Source organism: Chiloscyllium punctatum, chromosome 2, assembly GCF_047496795.1.
Source record: "Chiloscyllium punctatum isolate Juve2018m chromosome 2, sChiPun1.3, whole genome shotgun sequence".
In the NCBI taxonomy this organism is placed as follows: Eukaryota; Metazoa; Chordata; class Chondrichthyes; order Orectolobiformes; family Hemiscylliidae; genus Chiloscyllium; species Chiloscyllium punctatum.
In genome coordinates, this window is record NC_092740.1 from 100,761,887 (window position 1) to 100,782,875 (window position 20,989).

General features: G+C 41.9%; 1 protein-coding gene across 4 annotated transcripts in view; it reads left to right on the top strand.

The window, feature by feature from the left end:
- syk (spleen tyrosine kinase) overlaps positions 1–20,989 on the top strand; it is a 191,998-nt gene that overhangs the window by 102,759 nt on the left and 68,250 nt on the right. For all 4 annotated transcript variants that reach the window (XM_072586745.1, XM_072586775.1, XM_072586755.1 and 1 more), the window contains exon 3: positions 4,442–4,602. In XM_072586745.1, coding sequence (XP_072442846.1) covers positions 4,442–4,602 — 161 coding nt within the window. The remainder of the gene's footprint in view (positions 1–4,441; positions 4,603–20,989) is intronic.

Genomic DNA, 20,989 nt, shown 5'->3' on the forward strand with positions numbered 1-20,989 from the left:
CAACCCCATTTCCCTGCACATGGCCATTTAAACCTTTCCTATCCATGTATTTGTCCAAATGCATTTTAAATGTTGTTAATGTACTTGCCTCAAGAACTTCCGCTGGCAGCTTATTCCATTTGCATGTCTCCTTTTGTGTAAAAAGGTTGTCCCTCATGTTCCCTTTTCCTCTTTCCATTCTAACCGTAAACTGATATCCTCTAGTCTGTGATTTCACAACCCTGGCAAGGTGACCAAAACTGAACAATATAGTTAGTAAGTTTGCAGATGACCCCAAAATTGGAGGTGTAGTGGACAGCGAAGAGGGTTACCTCAGATTACAACAGGATCTTGACCAGATGGGCCAATGGGCTGAGAACTTAGAGAAGTTGGGCAGATGGAGTTTAATTCAGATAAATGCAAGGTGCTGCATTTTAGGAAAGCAAATCGTAGCAGGACTTATACACTTGATGGTAAGGTCCTAGGGAGTGTTGCTGAACAAAGAGACCTTGGAGGGCAGGTTCATAGCTCCTTGAAAGTCGAGTCACAGGTAGGTAAGATAGTGAAGGCTTTTGGTATGCTTTCCTTTATCGGTAAGAATATTGAGTACAGGAGTTGTGAGGTCATGTTGCGGCTGTACAGGACATTGGTTAGACCACAGTTGGAAAATTGCATGCAATTCTGGTCTCCTTCCTATTGGAAAGATGTTGTGAAACTTGAAAGGGTTCAGAAAAGATTTACAAGGGTGTTGCCAGGGTTGGAGGATTTGAGCTATAGGGAGAGGCTGAACAGGCTGGGACTGTTTTGCCTAGAAGCTGAGGGGTGACCTTATAGAGGTTTATAAAATTATGAGGGGCATGGATAGAGTAAATAGGCAAAGTCTTTTTCCCTGGGGTCAGGGAGTCCAGTACTAGAGGGTATAGGTTTAGGGTGAGAAGGGAAAGATACAAAAGAGACCTAAAGGGCAACTTTTTCATGCAGAGGGTACTACTGTATGGAATGAACTGCCAGAGGAAGTGGTGGAGGCTGGTACAATTGCAATATTTAAGAGGCATTTGGATAGTCATATGAATAGGAAGGGTTTGGAGGGATATGGGCTGGGTGCTGGCAGGTGGGACTAGATTGGGTTTGGATATCTGGTCGGCATGGATGGGTTAGACCGAAGGGTCTGTTTCCGTGCTGTACACCTCTATGAATCTATGACAATGCTCCAAGTGCGGCCTCACCAACATTAGGTACAACTGCAACATAACTTCCCACTTTGATACTCAATGCCCTGACTGATGAAGACTGGTGTACCAAAAGCCTTCACTGCCCTGTCTACTTGTGACTCTAATTTCAGAGAACCGTGGACCTGAACTCCAAGGTCCCTCTGTTTCACTAAATTCCTTACCTTGGTTTGACTTACCAAAATGCAAGACTTCACACTTACCTATATTGAACTCCATTTGCCATTTCTTGGCCCACTTCCCCAGCTGATCAAGGTCCTACTGCAATTTCTGATAATCTTCCTCATTGTCCACAATTTCGATTTTTAATGTCAGTGAGATATAAATTTCATTTCTCATCATGTATACACTATATACCAAATCAGTGACCAACTGTTCTATATATCAAATAAAACCACAGTGTCAGTGGGTGACTAGCAGTTGTGAAGTCACTCTTCAGGATAACTCATTATCTTTATGACAGAAGGAGGATAATTGAAGTTAGAACTAATTGTGAAAAACTGATCAAATATTATTCAGAAATGATTCAGTTAATTTGCCAGTGGAAGAAATTGGTTGCTTAATTCCCCACAGGCTGTTCCAATTTATTGATGTAGCTGCATAACGATGTGATTACATCATGAATTTAGTCGTCCTATCTTTCTCAATACTTCAATGGAAAACTGTTTTGGAAACTTCCACAGATGATGCAATTAAAAACCAATGGGCTAGACCACGCAGCTAGTTCATGGGCTAGATTATAAAAAATCAAAAATGATGGCCAATTAATATAGTTGATGGACAGATATTTTTGCCCTATTCTTGCCTTCAACTGTTTCCCTTTTTATTTCCTCAGTCATGTAACCCCATCTTAAATTTTACTCAGTGTATTGACCATGTGAGAAAAAAAGAGCTTACTGCTATCAGTCCCAAATTTGTCTTCTACTAGTTTAAACCTGTGCCTCATCAGTGTCATAAAATCATCGAGATGTTCAGCACAGCAATTAGATTAGATTACTTACAGTGTGGAAACAGGCCCTTCGGCCCAACAAGTCCACACCGCCCCGCCGAAGCGTAACCCACCCATACCCCTACATCTACATTTACCCCTTACCTAACACTATGGCCAATTCACCTGGCCTGCACATCTTTGGACTGTGGGAGGAAACCAGAGCACCCGGAGGAAACCCACGCAGACACGGGGAGAACGTGCAAACTCCACACAGTCAGTCGCCTGAGGCGGGAATTGAACCCGGGTCTCAGGCGCTGTGAGGCAGCAGTGCTAACCACTGTGCCACCGTGCCGCCCACGATCCTTTAGTCCAACATCAATGCTGACCAGATATCCTAACCTAATCTAATCTCATTTGCCAGCACTTGGCCCATACCCCTCTCAACCCTTTCTATTCATGTACCCATCAAGATGCCTGTTTACTGTTGTAATTGTACCAACCTCCACAACTTCCTCTGGCAGCTCATTCTATACATCACCCTCTGCATGAAAAAGTTGCCCTTTAGGTCCTTCTTATATCTTTCCCGCTCACCCTAAACCTATGCCCTCTAGTTGTGGACTCCCCACCCCAGGGAAAAGGTCTTGTCTTTATACCCTATCCATGCCCCTCATGATTTTATAAATCTCTATAGGGTCAGCCTTCAACCTCCGACACTCCAGGGAAGACAGTCCCAACCTATTCAGCCTCTCCCTGAAGCTGAAACCCTTCATCCTGACAACATCCTTGTAAATCTTTTCTGAAATCTTTCCAGAATTGCCATAATATTCCAAAAGTGACCTAACCAATATCCTGTACAGCTGCAACATGACCTCAACTCCTGTGCTCAATGCTTTGACCAAGAAAGGAAAGCATACCAAACGCCTTCTTCGCTATCCTCTCCACCTTCTTTGATCATTGTGATTGAATTTGACATAATGGCTCACAAAAGGAGGGGATTCAATTAAACAGAAAAGTTGAAGGAAGAGAGAGAAACATAAAAAGAAGTAATTTAGGGAAGTAGAGAAAAGAATTGAGGAGAAACCAGGAATGTCTCTGTGGGAGTGCAGAAGGTAGAACTGAATCTTTTAATGGGAACAAACTGGAAGAAGTGGTAATTTGGGATGAAGGAGGAACTGAGTACAGAGTAGACAGAGTCTCTGTAACTTGTGACAATAGAAGGAGCAGGAGGAAGAGTTTGGATGTGGGACAATTACTGTCCTATGGTTTTTGGGGAAGTGACATTCTAGTAAGTATGTAATATAACTGAGCAGAACTTTAATCCAAAAAAGAAGACAAATAGATTGTGTAATAAAAATAAGCACTATTTTTGTTACAAAACTTTGAAAACTTTTCCAGAAAACTTGTCCACAAAAGACATTTACAAAATACCATGCAAGGACTGTAACAAACAGTACATCGGACAGGAGAAAGTGAGGACTACAGATGCTGGAAATCAGAGTCAAGAATGTGGAGCTGGAAAAGTACAGCAGGTCAGGCAGCATCCGAGGAGCAGGAGAATCAACATTTTGGACAGATGTCCTTCCTGATGAAGGGCTTATATCTGAAACATTGATTCTCCTGCTCTTCAGATGCTGCCTGACCTGGTGTGCTTTTCCAGCACCACACTCTTGACTACATCGGACAGACAGGCAGAAAACTAGCCACCAGGATACACAAACACCAACTAGGCATGAAACACCATGACCCACTATCACTAATATCCTTATATACAGACAAAGAAGGACACCACTTCGACTGGGACAACACATCCATCCTAGGACACTTGTGACAGCAACATCCAATTGCCACAAACAGAAATTGACTCAAGTTTTTATATTCTGTAATATTAATTAATATGTTGATTATCAATCTTTATTTCTATTTTAATGTCAGTTTTTTAAACATTTATTTTTCAAATGTTATGGTCACTATGTTTGTCCACCTGCTATATAATAAGGCAAAGTAATTATTTAATATTTCTGCAGTTTCACCAGCATGACCTATACATTTTCATGTACTAGAGTACCTTCTTCATATCCTGTGTTTCTTTGGCTCATGATGCTACTTTATTTACAGTTCTTTTTAGGGGCTGAAATATTGGTTTCCAATTAAGGCTCTACACACCAACTATAAATCTGTTCATCTTCTTTCCTTTACACTGGCAGTGATGAATTTAATTTGATTCCAGTTAGCTTTATTATCATTATTTTCAAAATTAGTTCATTATAATCTGTAAAATGGAGACCGTTTTGTTTGTGTGTAGGGAGATGCTCTTGAACAGGCGATTATTAGCCAAAAACCACAACTAGAGAAATTAATTGCGACAACAGCCCATGAGCGAATGCCTTGGTTTCACGGGAAGAAATCTCGAGATGAAGCTGAGCGTTGCATTCTCAGAAGTTCACGGACGAATGGAAAATTTTTGTGAGTAGAAAGTGTACATTTTTTTAAAAAGTATAAAAGCATTACCATTCACAGCTTCATTGATTAGAATTTTCAACATATTTTTGCAAATTTCACCAAACTTTTACCACTGTTTCAAGGTAAATTAACTTGGTTCAAAATAACATTTTAACTCACAAATATCAGTTACCAATACAACTGTATTCTTGCATTCAAAAAATCTGGTAAAGAATCCAATTGCTGCTCTGAATGTTTTGATATGTAGTATTGTGTTTCAGTTCATGTTTGCAGGTTTTGAAAAAATCACTTCAAAAATGCTGAAAGCACTGATAAATGAAGTAGCATTAGTGCGTGAGTATAATATGAGGCAGGGTCTATTAGTGATTATATTTTCATCTATTTACACCAAGTTAATGTTTTTTTCTCATTTGTGTAGTAATTACCTGTGATATACAATGCATTATGTTGTTGTTACATTCTCCGTAGAGACCACAGTAACATTTTTTGTTTAAGTAGAATAAATCCTGGCAATTTATTAAATGAATGGAGCTTCAAGATTAAAACGGAAAAAGAAATCACTCCATGACGGACATACAAAACAAACACTAAATACTTTCTCAGATAATCTCCCATAAGATCATAAGAAGTAGAAACAGGAGTAGGCCATTCAGCTGCTTGAGCCTGTTTACCATTCAATGGAATCATAGCTGATCAGCATTTCAAGAGATAGCACAGTGGCTCAGTGGTTAGCACTGCTGTCTCACACCACCAGGGACCCAGGTTTGATTCCACCTTAGGAGACTGTCTGTGTGGCGTTTGCATATCCTCCTCGTGTCTGCATGGGTTTCTTCTGGTTTCACAGAAACCAGAATGGCTAGATGAATTGGCCATGCTAAATTGCCCATAGTATTCAGGGATGTGTAAGTTAGGTGCATTAGTCAGGGGAAATGGGTTTAGGTGGGTTACTCTTCAGAGGGTCAGTGTGGACCTGTTGGGCCAAATGGCCTGTTTCCACACTGTAGGGATTCTATGATTCTTCTCTGTTTTCTCATTTCCATTTTTCTGTGTTCTCACTATAACCCTTGATTCCCCTGTTGATCAAGAATTTATCTGTCTCAACATTAAGCATACATAAGGACTCGGCAATATGTGGAAAGGAGTCCCAAAGAATGTCAATCCTCTGAGAGAAGAAATTCCTCCATGTATCAATTTTAAATTGCTGCTCCTTTATTCTGAGCCTATGCCCACCGGTTATAGACTCTCCCATTGTGGAAGCATTCTCTCAGCATTAAACTGTTAAGCCTCATAAGAATACTATGAGATCAGCCCTTATTCTTCTGAATTCTTGTGAATAGAGTCCCATGATACAATTCCCCCAATGCCAGGGTCATCCTTGTGAACCTTCTCTGAACTACCTCCATTGAAATTATATCTTTTCTTAAATGGTATCTTTCCTGAACCAAAACTGCCACAATATGGTCTCACTAGGAGCTGGCACAGTTGCAGTAAGACTTCCCTATCTTTACGCTCCAACTCCCTTGAAATAAGGGATAACATTCCATTAGCCTTCCTGATTACCTGCTGTATCTATGTGCTAGCCTTTTGTATTTCAAGCTCAAGTATGCCTTTCCATTTTTGTTGCAGCTTTCTGTAGTTTTCCTTAGTTTAAATATTATTCTGTTCTTTTGATCTGCCTTCTAGAATGAACAACTTCACATTTTCCCATAGTATTTTTCACATTTGCCAACTTCTCGCCCACTTACTAACCTATCTCTTCGGTATCCCTCTCACAATTTACCATTCTTTCTATTTTATTGTTGTCTGCAAATCTGGTTACAGTGCATTTGCTCCCTCCTCCAAATCATTAATGTATTGTAAATAGTTGTGGTTATAGCACTGATCCCTGTGGAACACCAATCGTCACAGGTTACCAGCCTGACAGGGAACTCCTTTGCCTCACTTGTTGTTTCTGCCCATTAGCCATTTTCCCATCCATTATACTACCTCCAACACTGTGGGCTCTTATCTTGTGAGTTAACCTTACGGGAAGCACTTTATCAAATGCCTTCAGGAAGTCCAAATATAACACATCGACTGGTTCCCTTGTATCTATTCTGGTTGAGACTTCCTTGAAAATTGCAAATGAATTAGTCAGACATAATTTCCCTTTCATGAAGCCATGATGACTCTGTTTAATTTCCCAAATGTTCTGCTATTAATTTGTTAATACTTGATTCCAATATTTTTCCAACAATGATGTTGGGCTAATGGGCCTATAGTTGCCCATTTTTTGCCTCCTTCCCATAGTGAACAGGGGTGTCACATTGGCAGTTTTCCAATTCTCTAGTACTTTTCCAGAATTCAAGTAGTTATGGAAAATTATACCCAATACATCCATATTTCTGTATGGATCTGAAGATGCAAACCATCAACCCAGGAGATTGAAATGCTTAGCACCTTTAATTTGTCTTATACTACCTCTCTAGTGATGTTGATTTCTCCCCATTCTGTAGCATTTATGAGATTTTCAAATTAACTTACACTACAAAATATCTATTTAACTCATCTGCCATTTCCTTGTTCCCTAAAACTGAGTCGTCATTTTCTAAAGGACCTATGTTCACTTTGACCTGTATCTTCATTTTTATACATTAAAAGTAGCTCTTATTGTCAGTTTTTCTCCAGACTAGTTTGCCTCATGATTTATTTTCTTCCTTTATTACCTTTTTAGCCCTCTTTTTTGCTGGCCTCTGAGTTTACCCCACTCTTCAGGGCTATTACTGACTTTTGTTTCCTTATATACTTCTTCTTTCAACGTAATACTCTCCTTAAATTCCTTGGCTAGCCATGTTTATCCTTCTCTTAGAATCTTTCCTCTTTACTGGGATATCTTTTTGCTAAGAGTCATGGACACCTCCTTGAAGGTCCTATAATCTAACATCGAACTTAAGTTCAGCTTGAATTAACAGGCAATTTATACATATAACTGAGAAGGATGTTAGGAATTAATTCAGTAGTTCACAGCCTGCAGATGATCACATTCAATCACAGAGTGGAATTTTATAGAAATCCTAGTGATGTGTGCAAAGTGTGATTTGTGGAAGTGTCAGATGAGAAGTCCAGTTAGGCAGATCTTGATGTCGGGAGCATCTTACGCTATGTTAATAGTTTTGACAAGCATCATGGTGAGTTTCTCACTAGGTAGCACTTATTTTTTAATTGAGGGGCCTTATTGCTTGTTAAAAGCCTTGTTATTAGCCCAACTCACTTCAATATGAATCAACTTTTTATCTTACCAATGCATCAAATAAGCTAGACATCAAGAAAACTCAACATGGAAATCATAGTGTGTACCATATTGATTCAACTCACTGCTCGCTCTAAACAATCTTCATGTTGTGTGCAACAAAACAGCATCTGAAAGTACATCCTGTTGTACAGTGCTGTACAATGTCAATCTCACACCTGTATCATGTGTCAGTAGCTTAATGGCAAAAAAACTGCATGTGTTGCCAGCAAGCAGCCACCTTTCAACTTTTTAGGAGAGTTGTCCTCACTGAAGTCCATGGAGGCTCTCATTAGGGATCGCATCAGCAGCCTCCTTCTGCTGACACGCCCCCCACAGACCCCACTGTCACTATACCCACACCCCAGAACCCCGAGGGCAACATTACCCCTGCTCATGCCTCCACCCACATTCCCCCCACCATCACACCTACTCCAGGTACTGGCTCCGAAACCACTCCCAGCTCCACACCCACACCAGATCCCAGCTTCCAGCCCTGCCGAGTTTTCACCATCCCCCCAGACCTCCCACTCACTGAGGACGAACGATCAGTCCTCAGCAAAGGACTCACCTTCATCCCCCTCCGTCCACGCATCAATGAATTTAATACACGCAGTGATGTCGAACAATTCTTCCGTCGCCTCCGCCTCCGAGCTCACTTTCACAATCAGGACTCCCGCCCACTTTCCGAGGACCCCTTCGCCCACCTCCAACACACTGCATCCACCTGGACACCCCGCGCTGGCCTATTACCTGCCCTCGACCTCTTCATTTCCAACTGCCGCCGTGACATTAACCGCCTCAACCTGTCGTCCCCCCTCCCCCACTCCAACCTCTCACCCTCACAACGCGCAGCCCTCCAATCCCTCTGCTCCAATCCCAACCTCACCATCAAGCCAGCAGATAAAGGGGGCACAGTGGTAGTCTGGCGCACTGACCTCTACACCGCTGAAGCCAAACGCCAACTCGAGGACACCTCTTCCTACTGCTCCCTCGACCATGACCCCACCCCCCCATCACCAAACCATCATCTCCCAGACCATACAGAACCTCATCACCTCAGGAGATCTCCCACCCACAGCTTCTAACCTCATAGTCCGGGAACCCCGCACTGCCCAGTTCTACCTCCTTCCCAAGATCCACAAGCCTGACCACCCTGGCCGACCCATTGTCTCAGCATGCTCCTAACCCACTGAACTCATCTCTACCTATCTTGACACTGTCCTATCCCCCCTAGTCCAGGAACTCCCCACATACGTTCGAGAAACCACCCACGCCCTCCACCTCCTCCAAGACTTCCGTTTCCCTGGCCCCCAACGCCTTATCTTCACCATGGATATCCAATCCCTCTACACCTCCATCCGCCATGACCAGGGCCTCCAAGCCCTCCGTTTCTTCCTCTCCCAACGTCCCCAAGAGTACCCTTCCACTGACACTCTCATTCGTTTGGCCGAACTGGTCCTCACCCTTAACAATTTCTCCTTTGAATCCTCCCACTTCCTCCAGACCAAAGGCATAGCCATGGGCACACGTATGGGCCCCAGCTATGCCTGTCTCTTTGTTGGCTATGTAGAACAGTTGATCTTCCGTAATTACACCGGCACCACTCCCCACCTCTTCCTCCGCTACATTGATGACTGCATTGGCGCCACATCGTGCTCCCGTGAGGAGGTTGAGCAATTCATCAACTTCACCAACACATTCCACCCTGACCTTAAATTTACCTGGACTATCTCTGACACCTCGCTCCCCTTCCTGAACCTCTCCATCTCCATTAGTGACGACCGACTTGACACTGACATTTTTTACAAACCCACTGACTCCCATAGCTACCTGGATTACACCTCTTCCCACCCTATCTCTTGCAAAAATGCCATCCCGTATTCCCAATTTCTCCGCCTCCGCCGTATCTGCTCCCAGGAGGACCATTTCCACCATAGGACACACCAGATGGCCTCCTTCTTTAGAGACCGCAATTTCCCTTCCCACGTGGTTAAAGATGCCCTCCAACGCATCTCGTCCACATCCCGCACCTCCGCCCTCAGACCCCACCCCTCCAACCGTAACAAGGACAGAACGCCCCTGGTGCTCACCTTCCACCCTACAAACCTTCGCATCAACCAAATCATCCACCGACATTTCCGCCACCTCCAAAAAGACCCCACCACCAGGGATATATTTCCCTCCCCACCCCTTTCCGCCTTCCGCAAAGACCGTTCCCTCCGTGACTACCTGGTCAGGTCCACACCCCCCTACGACCCACCCTCCCATTCTGGCACTTTCCCCTGCCACCGCAGGAACTGTAAAACCTGTGCCCACACCTCCTCCCTCACCTCTATCCAAGGCCCTAAAGGAGCCTTCCACATCCATCAAAGTTTCACCTGCACATCCACCAATATCATTTATTGTATCCGTTGCTCCCAATGTGGTCTCCTCTACATTGGGGAGACTGGGCGCCTCCTAGCAGAGTGGTTTAGGGAACATCTCCGAGACACCCGCACCAATCAACCAAACCGCCCTGTGGCCCAACATTTCAACTCCCCCTCCCACTCTGCCGAGGACATGGAGGTCCTGGGCCTCCTTCACCGCCGCTCCCTCACCACCAGACGCCTGGAGGAAGAACGCCTCATCTTCCGCCTCGGAACACTTCAACCCCAGGGCATCAATGTGGACTTCAACAGCTTCCTCATTTCCCCTTCCCCCACCTCATCCTAGTTTCAAACTTCCAGCTCAGTTACTGTCTCCTTGACTTGTCCGACCTGCCTATCTTCTTTTCCACCTATCCACTCCACCCTCTCCTCCTTGACCTATCACCTTCATCTCCTCCCCCACTCACCCATTGTACTCTATGCTACTCTCTCCCCACCCCCACCCTCCTCTAGCTTATCTCTCCATGCTTCAGGCTCACTGCCTTTATTCCTGATGAAGGGCTTTTGCCCGAAACGTTGATTTCGCTGCTCGTTGGATGCTGCCTGAACTGCTGTGCTCTTCCAGCACCACTAATCCAGTATTAATCCAGGGAGTTGACCACGATCAGCTGTCTGCTCAGAGTAATTTTAGTCAGAGGCTCTTTGTTTCTGCAATCTACAGAGTGGGTCACTGTCAATCCTGTGGCTCCATTGTGGCCAATCCAGACGATAAGACTAATGCAGTGAGGGGGGTGGATAGCTACAGGTATGGAGTCTGGGCACGTATTGTCCAAGACTGTTCAGGTAGATCACTCTAGAGCATATCCATTGGGTCCCTACATAGAACTTAAGGAGAAAGAGAGTTTGAGGGTAAAAAGACAGGCTGCTGCCAAGGGATGGAGACTTAGTAAGTTATTTTTGGGGATGGAGAGGTCTAGGTTGGGGAAAAGGGGAATGATAATTGTGAAGGGGCAACGTTAACTGCAAGTGCGAGATACGGTAAAGCAAAGATTGGTTGGGAGATATGGGGGACAGTTTGTCCGAGGTTAGGAGCACTCTGGCTTCAAGGTGGGGGAGAGTTATTTCTAACCACACCTGACATGGTCACCTTATACGCCAGGGGATGGAAAAGTTGGGTAGCTGCTGGTTTCTGTACGTGAGTTGGTTGGTGATCTGGGGAGATGTATAGCCCATAGGATTTATGGGAAGGGCTACCAGGAAAGGAATTTGGAGCTTAGGGACTCACCAACATATTGAGATTCAGGCTGCAAACCATTGACTGAGGAGAGCCCATTTCTGCCTTCCATCTTGCTTAAAATGAAAATTCTGCAGTGTGGAAGAAAATGACTGTGATCAGCCTGGGAGGGATAAGTGACTCGACCTGTAAAGGGTCTGAACAGTTGATCTGTGCAGAACCCACTGATGTGAGGCCTCTTTAAAGAGAAGGAACATTACACAGAAACCCATCCACTGAATAGGATTAAACCTACGGGGTCTCTATTTCCTGGCCATTGAAGTTCATTGGCCCCTGATTGCTGTGTATGTCTGCATCTCAGACATCATGGACCAATTCATTCACACCAATATGTTTGGACACAAAGGCTAGGGGAAGAATAGGGATGTTGTAAGACAAGAACTAAAGGTGTCAGCAGCACCCATTGCGTTTTGTATTTAGATGATGCAGCAGACTGTCACTGTAGACATTGATTCACGATACATCATATGTGGCCATGAAGTTATGCCTCATTATGGGACAAAGCCAGAGCAACAACCTTAGGTGAAAGCAGTGAGATTTATTGAAAGTTGTCATCTGTCCCACCAAAATGCCCTCAGTAAGTTTTTCTTCTTCTTCTTCCCTCCCATGACATCTTTATGTAACCTTTAGTTCTGCAGCTGTGAAGAGAGAGTCTACTCAAAAATGGAGCACACTGGCCCTGGAGCTTTGGTTGGTGACCCCAACAAGGGCTCATATCTGGATAGGACAAACATGACAAAGGTTTTCTTGACAATTGCACGTTGATCATTCTTGGCATAAACTTCCATTGGTTGGCAAGAGGAGGGCAATCAGGGTGGGAGGCAGATGGCCCAGTCACCTCTGGAGTGTACTAAGTGGAATCTCTGCGGCGGCTGTGTGTAGTTCCTCCTGTAGCTAGGTGCCTCCTGGAACCCCCCTATCTCCTTCTGAGGAAGGGCACCTGCAACACTTGTCATCCCGTTGCCGTGTTTTTGGCCCAGAGGAATAATAACTGGGGCAACGGAGTGGAGGTCTGAGCACTTCTGTCAGCAGACATGGAGATTGCAGGATCTGGCTGTCCACAGCAAGATTTCATAATCCATCAAGCCTGCACTGACACTCCAAAGAGCATCCCACCCCTATTGTACCCTCATAACCCTGTATTTACCATGGCTAATCCAACGTTCCTGCATATCTTTGATCCGTAGAAGGAAATAGAAGCACCTGGAAGAAACCTACACAAACACCATACCATGCAAACTCCATACAGACAGTCACCCTGAGGTTAGAATCAACCCCAGTGCCTGGTGCCGTGAGGCAGCAGTGCTAACCACTACGCCACCATGTCCCCCATCTCCATGGAGGCAACCAGATGATCATATGACTTGGTGCACTGCCTGCGGCCTTTGGGCACAGAGAGCCATTGCCTCCCATGTACCTATCAGCTGCTCCATTTCTTCCTGTGCATGTGGATGAAATTCACGATTGTCAACACTACAGGATTTTCTCCTGCCTGGGGAATAGCATGTGTCTAGAAACTAACAGTCCTCCAAGTTTCATCAGCCTGGGACTTTGCTTCCTCGGCCAGCGAAGCAGCTTTCGCAATGAAGTGCTCACCAGGTCCCACATTTTTTTAAGTTAAATGGCCCCACTGAGATGTCAGTATCTGGACTGGTGGGGGTTGCAGGAGGCAGAAGTTAAGAAGGTGGTTTTAGAGTCATAAAGGTGTACAACACTGAAAAAGACTTTTCGGCTCATTGTTTTCTGCACTGTTCTAAGCTGGGGAGCATTTTGCAGGCAGCGTGATAACTTGTTTAGATTCAGCAATAACATAACTTGTTATGGAAAGGTAAAAGGATGGGCCTGAAGTCAAAGCTCTCAACTGAGGGAAAGCTGATTTTAATAATATCAGATATGATTTGATTAGTGTAGACTGGGAGCAGAAGCTTTTACAGTGGGATGTGTTTAAGAAGGAAATAGAGAGTTCAAGATCAACATGTTCAAACAAAGACAAAATCTGGGACCATCAAGTCCTGTGAACCCTGGATATGGAGGGATATACAGCTTTGGATCAAGAGAAAAAGGAAGATTTATGACTAAGGGAAGGCTCGAAACTGCAGGAGCACTAGACTAGCACAGAATGTATAAGAGGTTGTTTAAAAGGTAGATTAAAAGAGTATATGAAAGCACACTGGCAGGTAAAATAAGTTGTTTTGTGGGTACATTAAGGATAAAAGGATAACAAAGGAAAGAGTAGAGTCCATTAAGGACAACATTTGTGCATGGAACCACAAGATACATGCATTGATAAAAGAACATAGAATATAGAACAGAACAGCACAGTACAGCCTCTTTGACCCTTGATGTTTTATCCTACTCTAAGATCAAACTAACCTACATGACTTGCATAAAGTCTCGAATGTATCTGACTCTACAACCACTGCTAGAGGTGCATTCCACGCACCCATCACTTTGTGTATAAGGAACCGATTTCTGACATCTCCAGGTTTAACTCATCTGCCACTTCTCAGCCCAGCTCTGTGTCCTCTCAAAGTCCCATTGCAACCTACAACAGCCCTCCACACTATCCACCACTCCACCAACCTTTGCGTTATCAACAAACTTACTAACCCACCTTTCCACTTCCTCATCCAAGTCATTTATAAAAATCACAAGGAGCAGAGTTCCCAGAACTGATCCCTGTGGAACACCTCTGATCACTGAGCTCCAGGCTGAATACATTCCATTTACTACCACCCTCTGTTTTCTTTGAGTGAGCCAATAATTCTGTATCCAGACAGCCAAATCTCCCTGTATCCCATGCCTCATTACTTTCTAAATGAGTCTACCATGGGGAACCTTAACTTGTTCCTTGTAAATGGTGGGCAGACTTTGGGAAGATAGCAGATGAGTTACTCACAACCAAATTCCAGTTGCTAGCCTGCTCTTTTTATGACCACAATACTTAATGTGACTGGTCCAGCGAACTTTCTGGTCAATGGTAATCTCCAGGATTTTTATAGTAGAAAATTCAGCAATGGTAAAGCTGTTGAATGTTAAGGAGAAATGGTTGGATTCTCTATTTTATTGGTTAGGTATTGCCATGCACTTGTTTGGTGTGAAGGTTCAAATGCATGAGTCCAAGCCTGGAGTTTATACTGTCTTACTGCATATGGTTGTAGACTGCTGCAGTATTTGAGCTTAAACTAGCTTACTTCAACTGGATTGAAACTATTGGTTAGCCCAGTCTGTATTTTTTGTGGATCATAAAAGTACAAATTTATAAACACTTCTTCAATTAACATCAGAGATATCCTGCTAGGTACTTAAGTCACGTGCCTTCTGCAAACTTATATCTTTATTTCTGTAATCCAAATTACCTTTACCTTCTCAAATTGAAATCACACATCTATTTACTTCTACTTTAAAGCCCAAATGATAATGATACATTATTCACTTTTATGACGGTTGATGTTAACTCAAAATGTCAACTCTGTTTTTCTCTGCACTTGATGCTGCCAACTAGCTGATCACTTCCAGGCACTTCCCTGTTTTTATTTCACACTTCCAGCATTCGCTGTACTTTGCTTTTAATTCCAAAGCAAACCGCGTAAAATCTATCATCCACTAATTTTAATTTAAAAGATAGAATATGCTGGGGAGCTGACTGACTTCTGCATCTGAACTGCCAATTGTGCTCCTGGAGAACAAACTTCTGCAATGAGGGCATGAATTCAGAAAACTTGCTGGCAGTGCCCAACAGTAATTGTTTCAAATGGTCTACTGCCTGCTAGCCAGAATATGGAAGCAACTGTTGCCATGCAAGTGATTTTGAGTTTCTGCCTAATGCTGAACAAAAGATTAAAATGGCTCACATAACTTAATGAAAAAAAGCTTTGAGTGTGTTCAAATTGTTGTCAAGATATTTACTGGAAGCTTGTGGTTTTATAACTCAATGAAAAAACGTGTGCATGTACTTCCTGCACTGACCTGTGGTTAAGTGGCAGGCAGATGCTGACAATAACAGCTCAGCAACAATTCTCAAAGGAGTTCTTGCAAAGTCTCACATGTGTCTTCAGTTTATGTGAATTCTACATGTAAAGAAACCTAACTAGAGAAAGTCTTCTTTGGCCGATGTAACCTAATGCTCAAACTCTATCAAAAAATCAGGCTATCTTTTATGAATTTGTTACAGATTCATATAAAATTTCTTGGAAGTTTGTATATATATTGACATCAGATCATGAATAATTTAAGATCTTGAATGGTTTAATTATAGGAAATAAAAATAAATCATTTTCAACAAATCAAGGGTCAAAATGATAAAGTCCTTTAAGGTAATTTGGCAAATGAACCAGAGGTGACATGTAGAAAGTTGATTTTTGCACAATTGCAATTAGGATTTGGAAGGCACTGTCTGGTATATTGGTGAATATACAGGTTTAATAGTTGATTCAACAATAAAATTGTGAAGTATTTGAATGTGAAGAAATTTGGTTAGTAGGATTAGCCGATTACTATTTAGAAAAGCTGATGCAAACTCAAGAGGCTAAATTATTTTTTCTGTTCTGTACTACAGGATCATACTGCAAATATTTATAGTTTTAAGATTTCTTACTCTAACAACCTAAAAGCAGCATTGATAAGACACTAATCAAGTGTCAACTTATACTCTAAACTACAAATTAACCCTCCATTTAACAGTTAAGTAAACTGAAAATCTTTCTTCATTGTAATATTAACTGTATTCTTTAAGAAAATATTGCATTCTCCAGCAAGCAGTCCAAAGTTATTCTGAACCCTTTTCTCTTTCCCAGCTGGGTGACTTCTACTCTTCAAACAAGATTTTATAATGAGAGACAAATTGGAAATTGCTTCCTCTAGCCAAAGTTAAATGAATCTTCAAGCTTCATTTGAATTCTCACAAACTTGGTCTCTTCAATCTGGGCACACGCATACACCCACATCCTGAGTGGTGGTGAACAATTTGCTACCTCCACCTCGCTGTGCTCTCTTAGATTCTTGCAGACTGACCTTGTTTGTGAGGCTCAATGATATTGTAAAGGAAAATGTACAACCAAAACATCCAATGGCCTTCTGTGGACTGTACCTCTGTCACAGCCTATCCTTATGGCAACATAAATCACATGGGCTAGGTAGAAATGCTAACAAGCTCTCTTCTAGATCCTCAACTACATTCTATCTTGGAAATAAATAGATAATGTAAAGTATAACTATTTACAAAATCTGACATTTGTAACACCTCCCTGAAACTTTAAGATGAACAGTCTATTCACCGTCAGTAGAGCTGTCTTAATAACTGTTTACAGATGTGAATATGTGCACCTTCTTCCCAGTAACAAATCTTTAGCAACCAAGCCATATAAGCATGTTGTAGGACAGAAGTCAGAACTGGTCACATGACCCTCTTCAGCACTTACCTAACTTGAAGTCACAGTCCTCAAGCACAACAATCTTAGAAGCTTCATGTATGTAACCATACTTTTTAAAAAATGAAATAGAATAGAGAAAAAAAATCAAGAAACTTTTTTTCAACAAACCTATTCAAAATCACTGCATGTTTAAAGCAGGGCAACTGAATGATTGTTGCAAAGTGTCAGTGGTATCATTCTAATTCATTGTGTTTGTAAACCACAAAGGTCATACTGAATCTGTAATCCATCGAATAGTTGCCAGTATAAAGTTGCTGAGAAACTCAGTAGGTCTGGCAGCATCTGAAATGAGAGAAACAGAATTCATGTTTTGACTTAGGTATGACATCTTCAGAATTGTACCGAAAAAGGGTCACGGGGCTTGATCTTGTTTCTCTCTCTACAGATGCTGCCAGGGTCGGGTTTGCAGGGTAGAAATGAAGGAGAAGGTGAATACTGTCTGAAAAACCTGGTATTAGAAGCCTTGACCAAAAATGTAGAGCTTGCTCTTGTGAAAAAAGTGGAAGCAGAGTAGTGATTCAACAGTGATTGCCAGCTCTTTAGAAGGTCCAGGCTTGTTTCGGTGGTGTCAAACAAAGGGAGTGCTTTTCTTAGTTTAACAAAAAATATTGTGACCACGCATGGCCTGGGCTCAACTCTTACATTCGTCTACTATGCTTGATTATAACTTTGGATTGCTTCACATTGGAGCAGTCTAGAATTCAGAAAGCTCAAATTTGCAAATAACATTGCAATACTTGTTCAAGCAGTGCAGCAATCACACTACCAACTGACTGCCAATTTTAGGTGAAGTCAAATTTCACCCCATAACACATACTCACAAATGTGCAATTTTTTTTATGTGGCCACCACTATCTAGTTAAACATTGATTGTCCATCTCTAATTGCCCTGGACAAAGTGATTGTGTGTTGCCTTGTTGAACCATTGCAGTCACAGGCATGTAAGAAGGAAGCCTAAGGAAGGGAGTTCCAGGATTTAGGTTCAGCAATGGTGAATATATGTTATACCAATGGAGGTCTTTCTGACTGGCAATGTCCCCCACCTTTCATGAGTTTCCTTCATAGAAAAGGACAGAAGATGCTTTGTGATTACTAGATGAAATGTGATGAAGTGCACCAACTTTAGGATAAGGACTAGAGTAGTATCAGCTCTTTGTCAAATAGCTGCAATAAGAATGCTACCTGGACTGTAACTGCAATGGAACAAAGTTGATTGTACTGAAAGAGTTCAGTTGAGTTGATGGGAGCACAAATGAACTGTAATTATGCAGGTACAGTGGAATGTGTCTGAGAGTGGTTGTAACTGCTATATTTATTTGTCAGGTATTATTTGACGTGTGCTCACTTGACTGTGCCAAATTTTGTGTTCAGGATAACAATGTATGTTTGCAGCTTTCTCCCCAAATGATAATACTGGTGAAGTGACAGTAGGTTAGCTACATACAGAATTAGCCATGGAGCACCAACTCTACTAGTCTTATAGGTCAGATCACTTTTGACTAATTGCAAAGGTTGTCTTATTTTTTCATTAGTGACCATTAAAATCTGGTGTGACTTACATATTATACCTTATACTTCTATTTTTTAATTGTTCTGGTTGAGTGAAATGTGTACCAGTATACCTCCTACAAATGTTTTCTTACATTGAAAGTGAACACATTTCACTTTTTTAAAAGCACAGAACAGGGCATGAACAACCTGTGGTTTGTGTAGTCATATCTCTTGCATTCGTCTTTTGCATCTGCGTTCTGGTTCTGTGGCCAGCAGGAACTCGAGTGACAAACAGATGTCACTAACAACCCATAGACAAAATATATGCTTCAATAAATTAACCCAAACAAAAAATTGTGAAATATCTTGAGAATGAATGTTTAAAAAGAAAGAGGATATTTTAGCAGATCATTATCTTGGAATATTTCTTAAATATTCAAATTGTTTTTATTGCAGAGAAGCTGACCCTGGCTAACATTTAAAATATTATGCCAATATTCATTTTCATAGAAAAGAGAAACACAATGATCCTATGCTTAGCATTGTCTCTTAGGAGTAATCTGCTATCTAATATGAAAATATGATCTCTCTGACATATGAGTAACTAATTCAGAGAAAGAAGGTCAAATATTGTACAGCATCCTCATTATGTTCTGTATAGTTCCACAATTAAAAATTTAATGGAATGTCATAATTCAGTTGGGAAGACTGTGCCAACACGCCTCTGGCAAGATGGCAACAGAGTAGGATGCTCCATGTGGAGTCCCTCCATTCTGCTTGTTCTTTTTGTTTCTCTTCTTTTTTCTCTTTTTAGTTATTTGAAATTCTTTACTGGACTATAATGTCAATCCTTAAACAATGTTATTAAGTATCTCATTTCATAATTTTTTAGATATTTTAAGTAATGCCTTTCCTTTTATCCCTCTTTTGTATCTCAGATTTGTACTTAGATGCTTGTACCTAATATAGTGCCATTAAAGGCAGGGCATTATAAATCTTTTCACTGTACTTCTGTACTGGAGTGCACATGATAATAACAGATATTCTATTCATGATCAAGCTCCACTATTCTATAAACTATCATAAATGTGTGACTACTCAGTTAAACTACCAATATGCTAATCAGATCAAACATAGTTCACACAGGAAATATCTATTATTATTTAATAATTGGCAAAAAAAAAGCAAACTACTTAATTACTTACTGTGCAACATAAGCTATTTAGTTTTAAATCTCCAGACACATGCACATTCATGAATAAGACTGGAAAAAAGATGTTTTACTATGTAAAATATAAAATGATAAAATGTAAACGGGGTTTTTCAAGTTCTGTAGCTCAAAAGTGCAGACCACTTAGTTGGACGATATCATCTCGTTACTTTGCTAGAAGTGACACAATGTTGTGTTCAGGTTCATCTTTTACTCAATAGCAGCTAGAATGGTTAAGGTCTGGTTCTTCCCTTCATAGAGGGAAAGGAGGCAAATGCTGGGCACACCACACAAGGAATCTATATGTACAGGTCTCTCTCCTCTAACACAAGTTTCGTCAATGTGATTTGGCTGTAATATGATTGGTAAATTGGTGATTTAATTTTATAACACCAGCTCCTGTTGGCTATCACATAATTCCATCCCTGGCACTAGGTGTCACTAGGTGTTAAGGTTGCAAAGGATCAAATGACTGTGTTGTTGGATGATGTTGCTTTTGACTGAAATGCTGATTTTCCTGCCCCTTGGATGCTGCCTGACCTGCTGTGCTTTTCCAGCACCACACTCTCGACTTTAATCTCCAGTATCTGCAGTTCTCACTTTCACCTGTGTTGTTGCGTGCCAATGTCAGTGGAGACAGAAAGCTTAAACCTGTGGGAGTGTACCACTCTGCCAACCCGTGAATCTTGTGTTTATTAATGTTTACTTCAGGTCAAGCAAAAGAGGTTGGATGAGGAGGGTAAATATTCTCTGACCTCAAAGTTGATATTCTCTAGAATGTTTTTAGAAATTATTGCGAGAGAAAAAAATTTGAATTTCAAGATTCTCCTCATTCTGGACAAGGCAGCAAGCCATCCTTCCACCATTAGTGAGCTTTCTGAAGATATCAAAGAGCTATTTTTACCTTTGAACACAACCTCTCTCATTCAACCAATGGACGAAGGTGCAAGAGCAGCTTTTAAAGCTTATTATTTAAGGTGCACCTTCAAGAAGCTGATTGCAGCTACTGAGGGGGATAACGAGAACAGTGTTCTTCAATGGTGGAAGCACTTTCACATTAAGAATGCTATTGACATAACTATGGAGGCCTGGGTGACATGAGTCAGGACTGCTTACATGCAGTTTGGTGGAAGATTCTCCCAGATTTTCTTTATGATTCTGACTGCATTGAACCATCAGAGGACCTTCCAGCAATGAAAGAACATGGTGTTGCTCTTGCAAAGAAATTTGGATTTGAAGAAGTGGAGACTGAGAATATCGAGGAGCTGCTTGAGTCCCATTATGAAGACGTCTACACAGCTGATCTACAACAACTTGTTGCTGTGG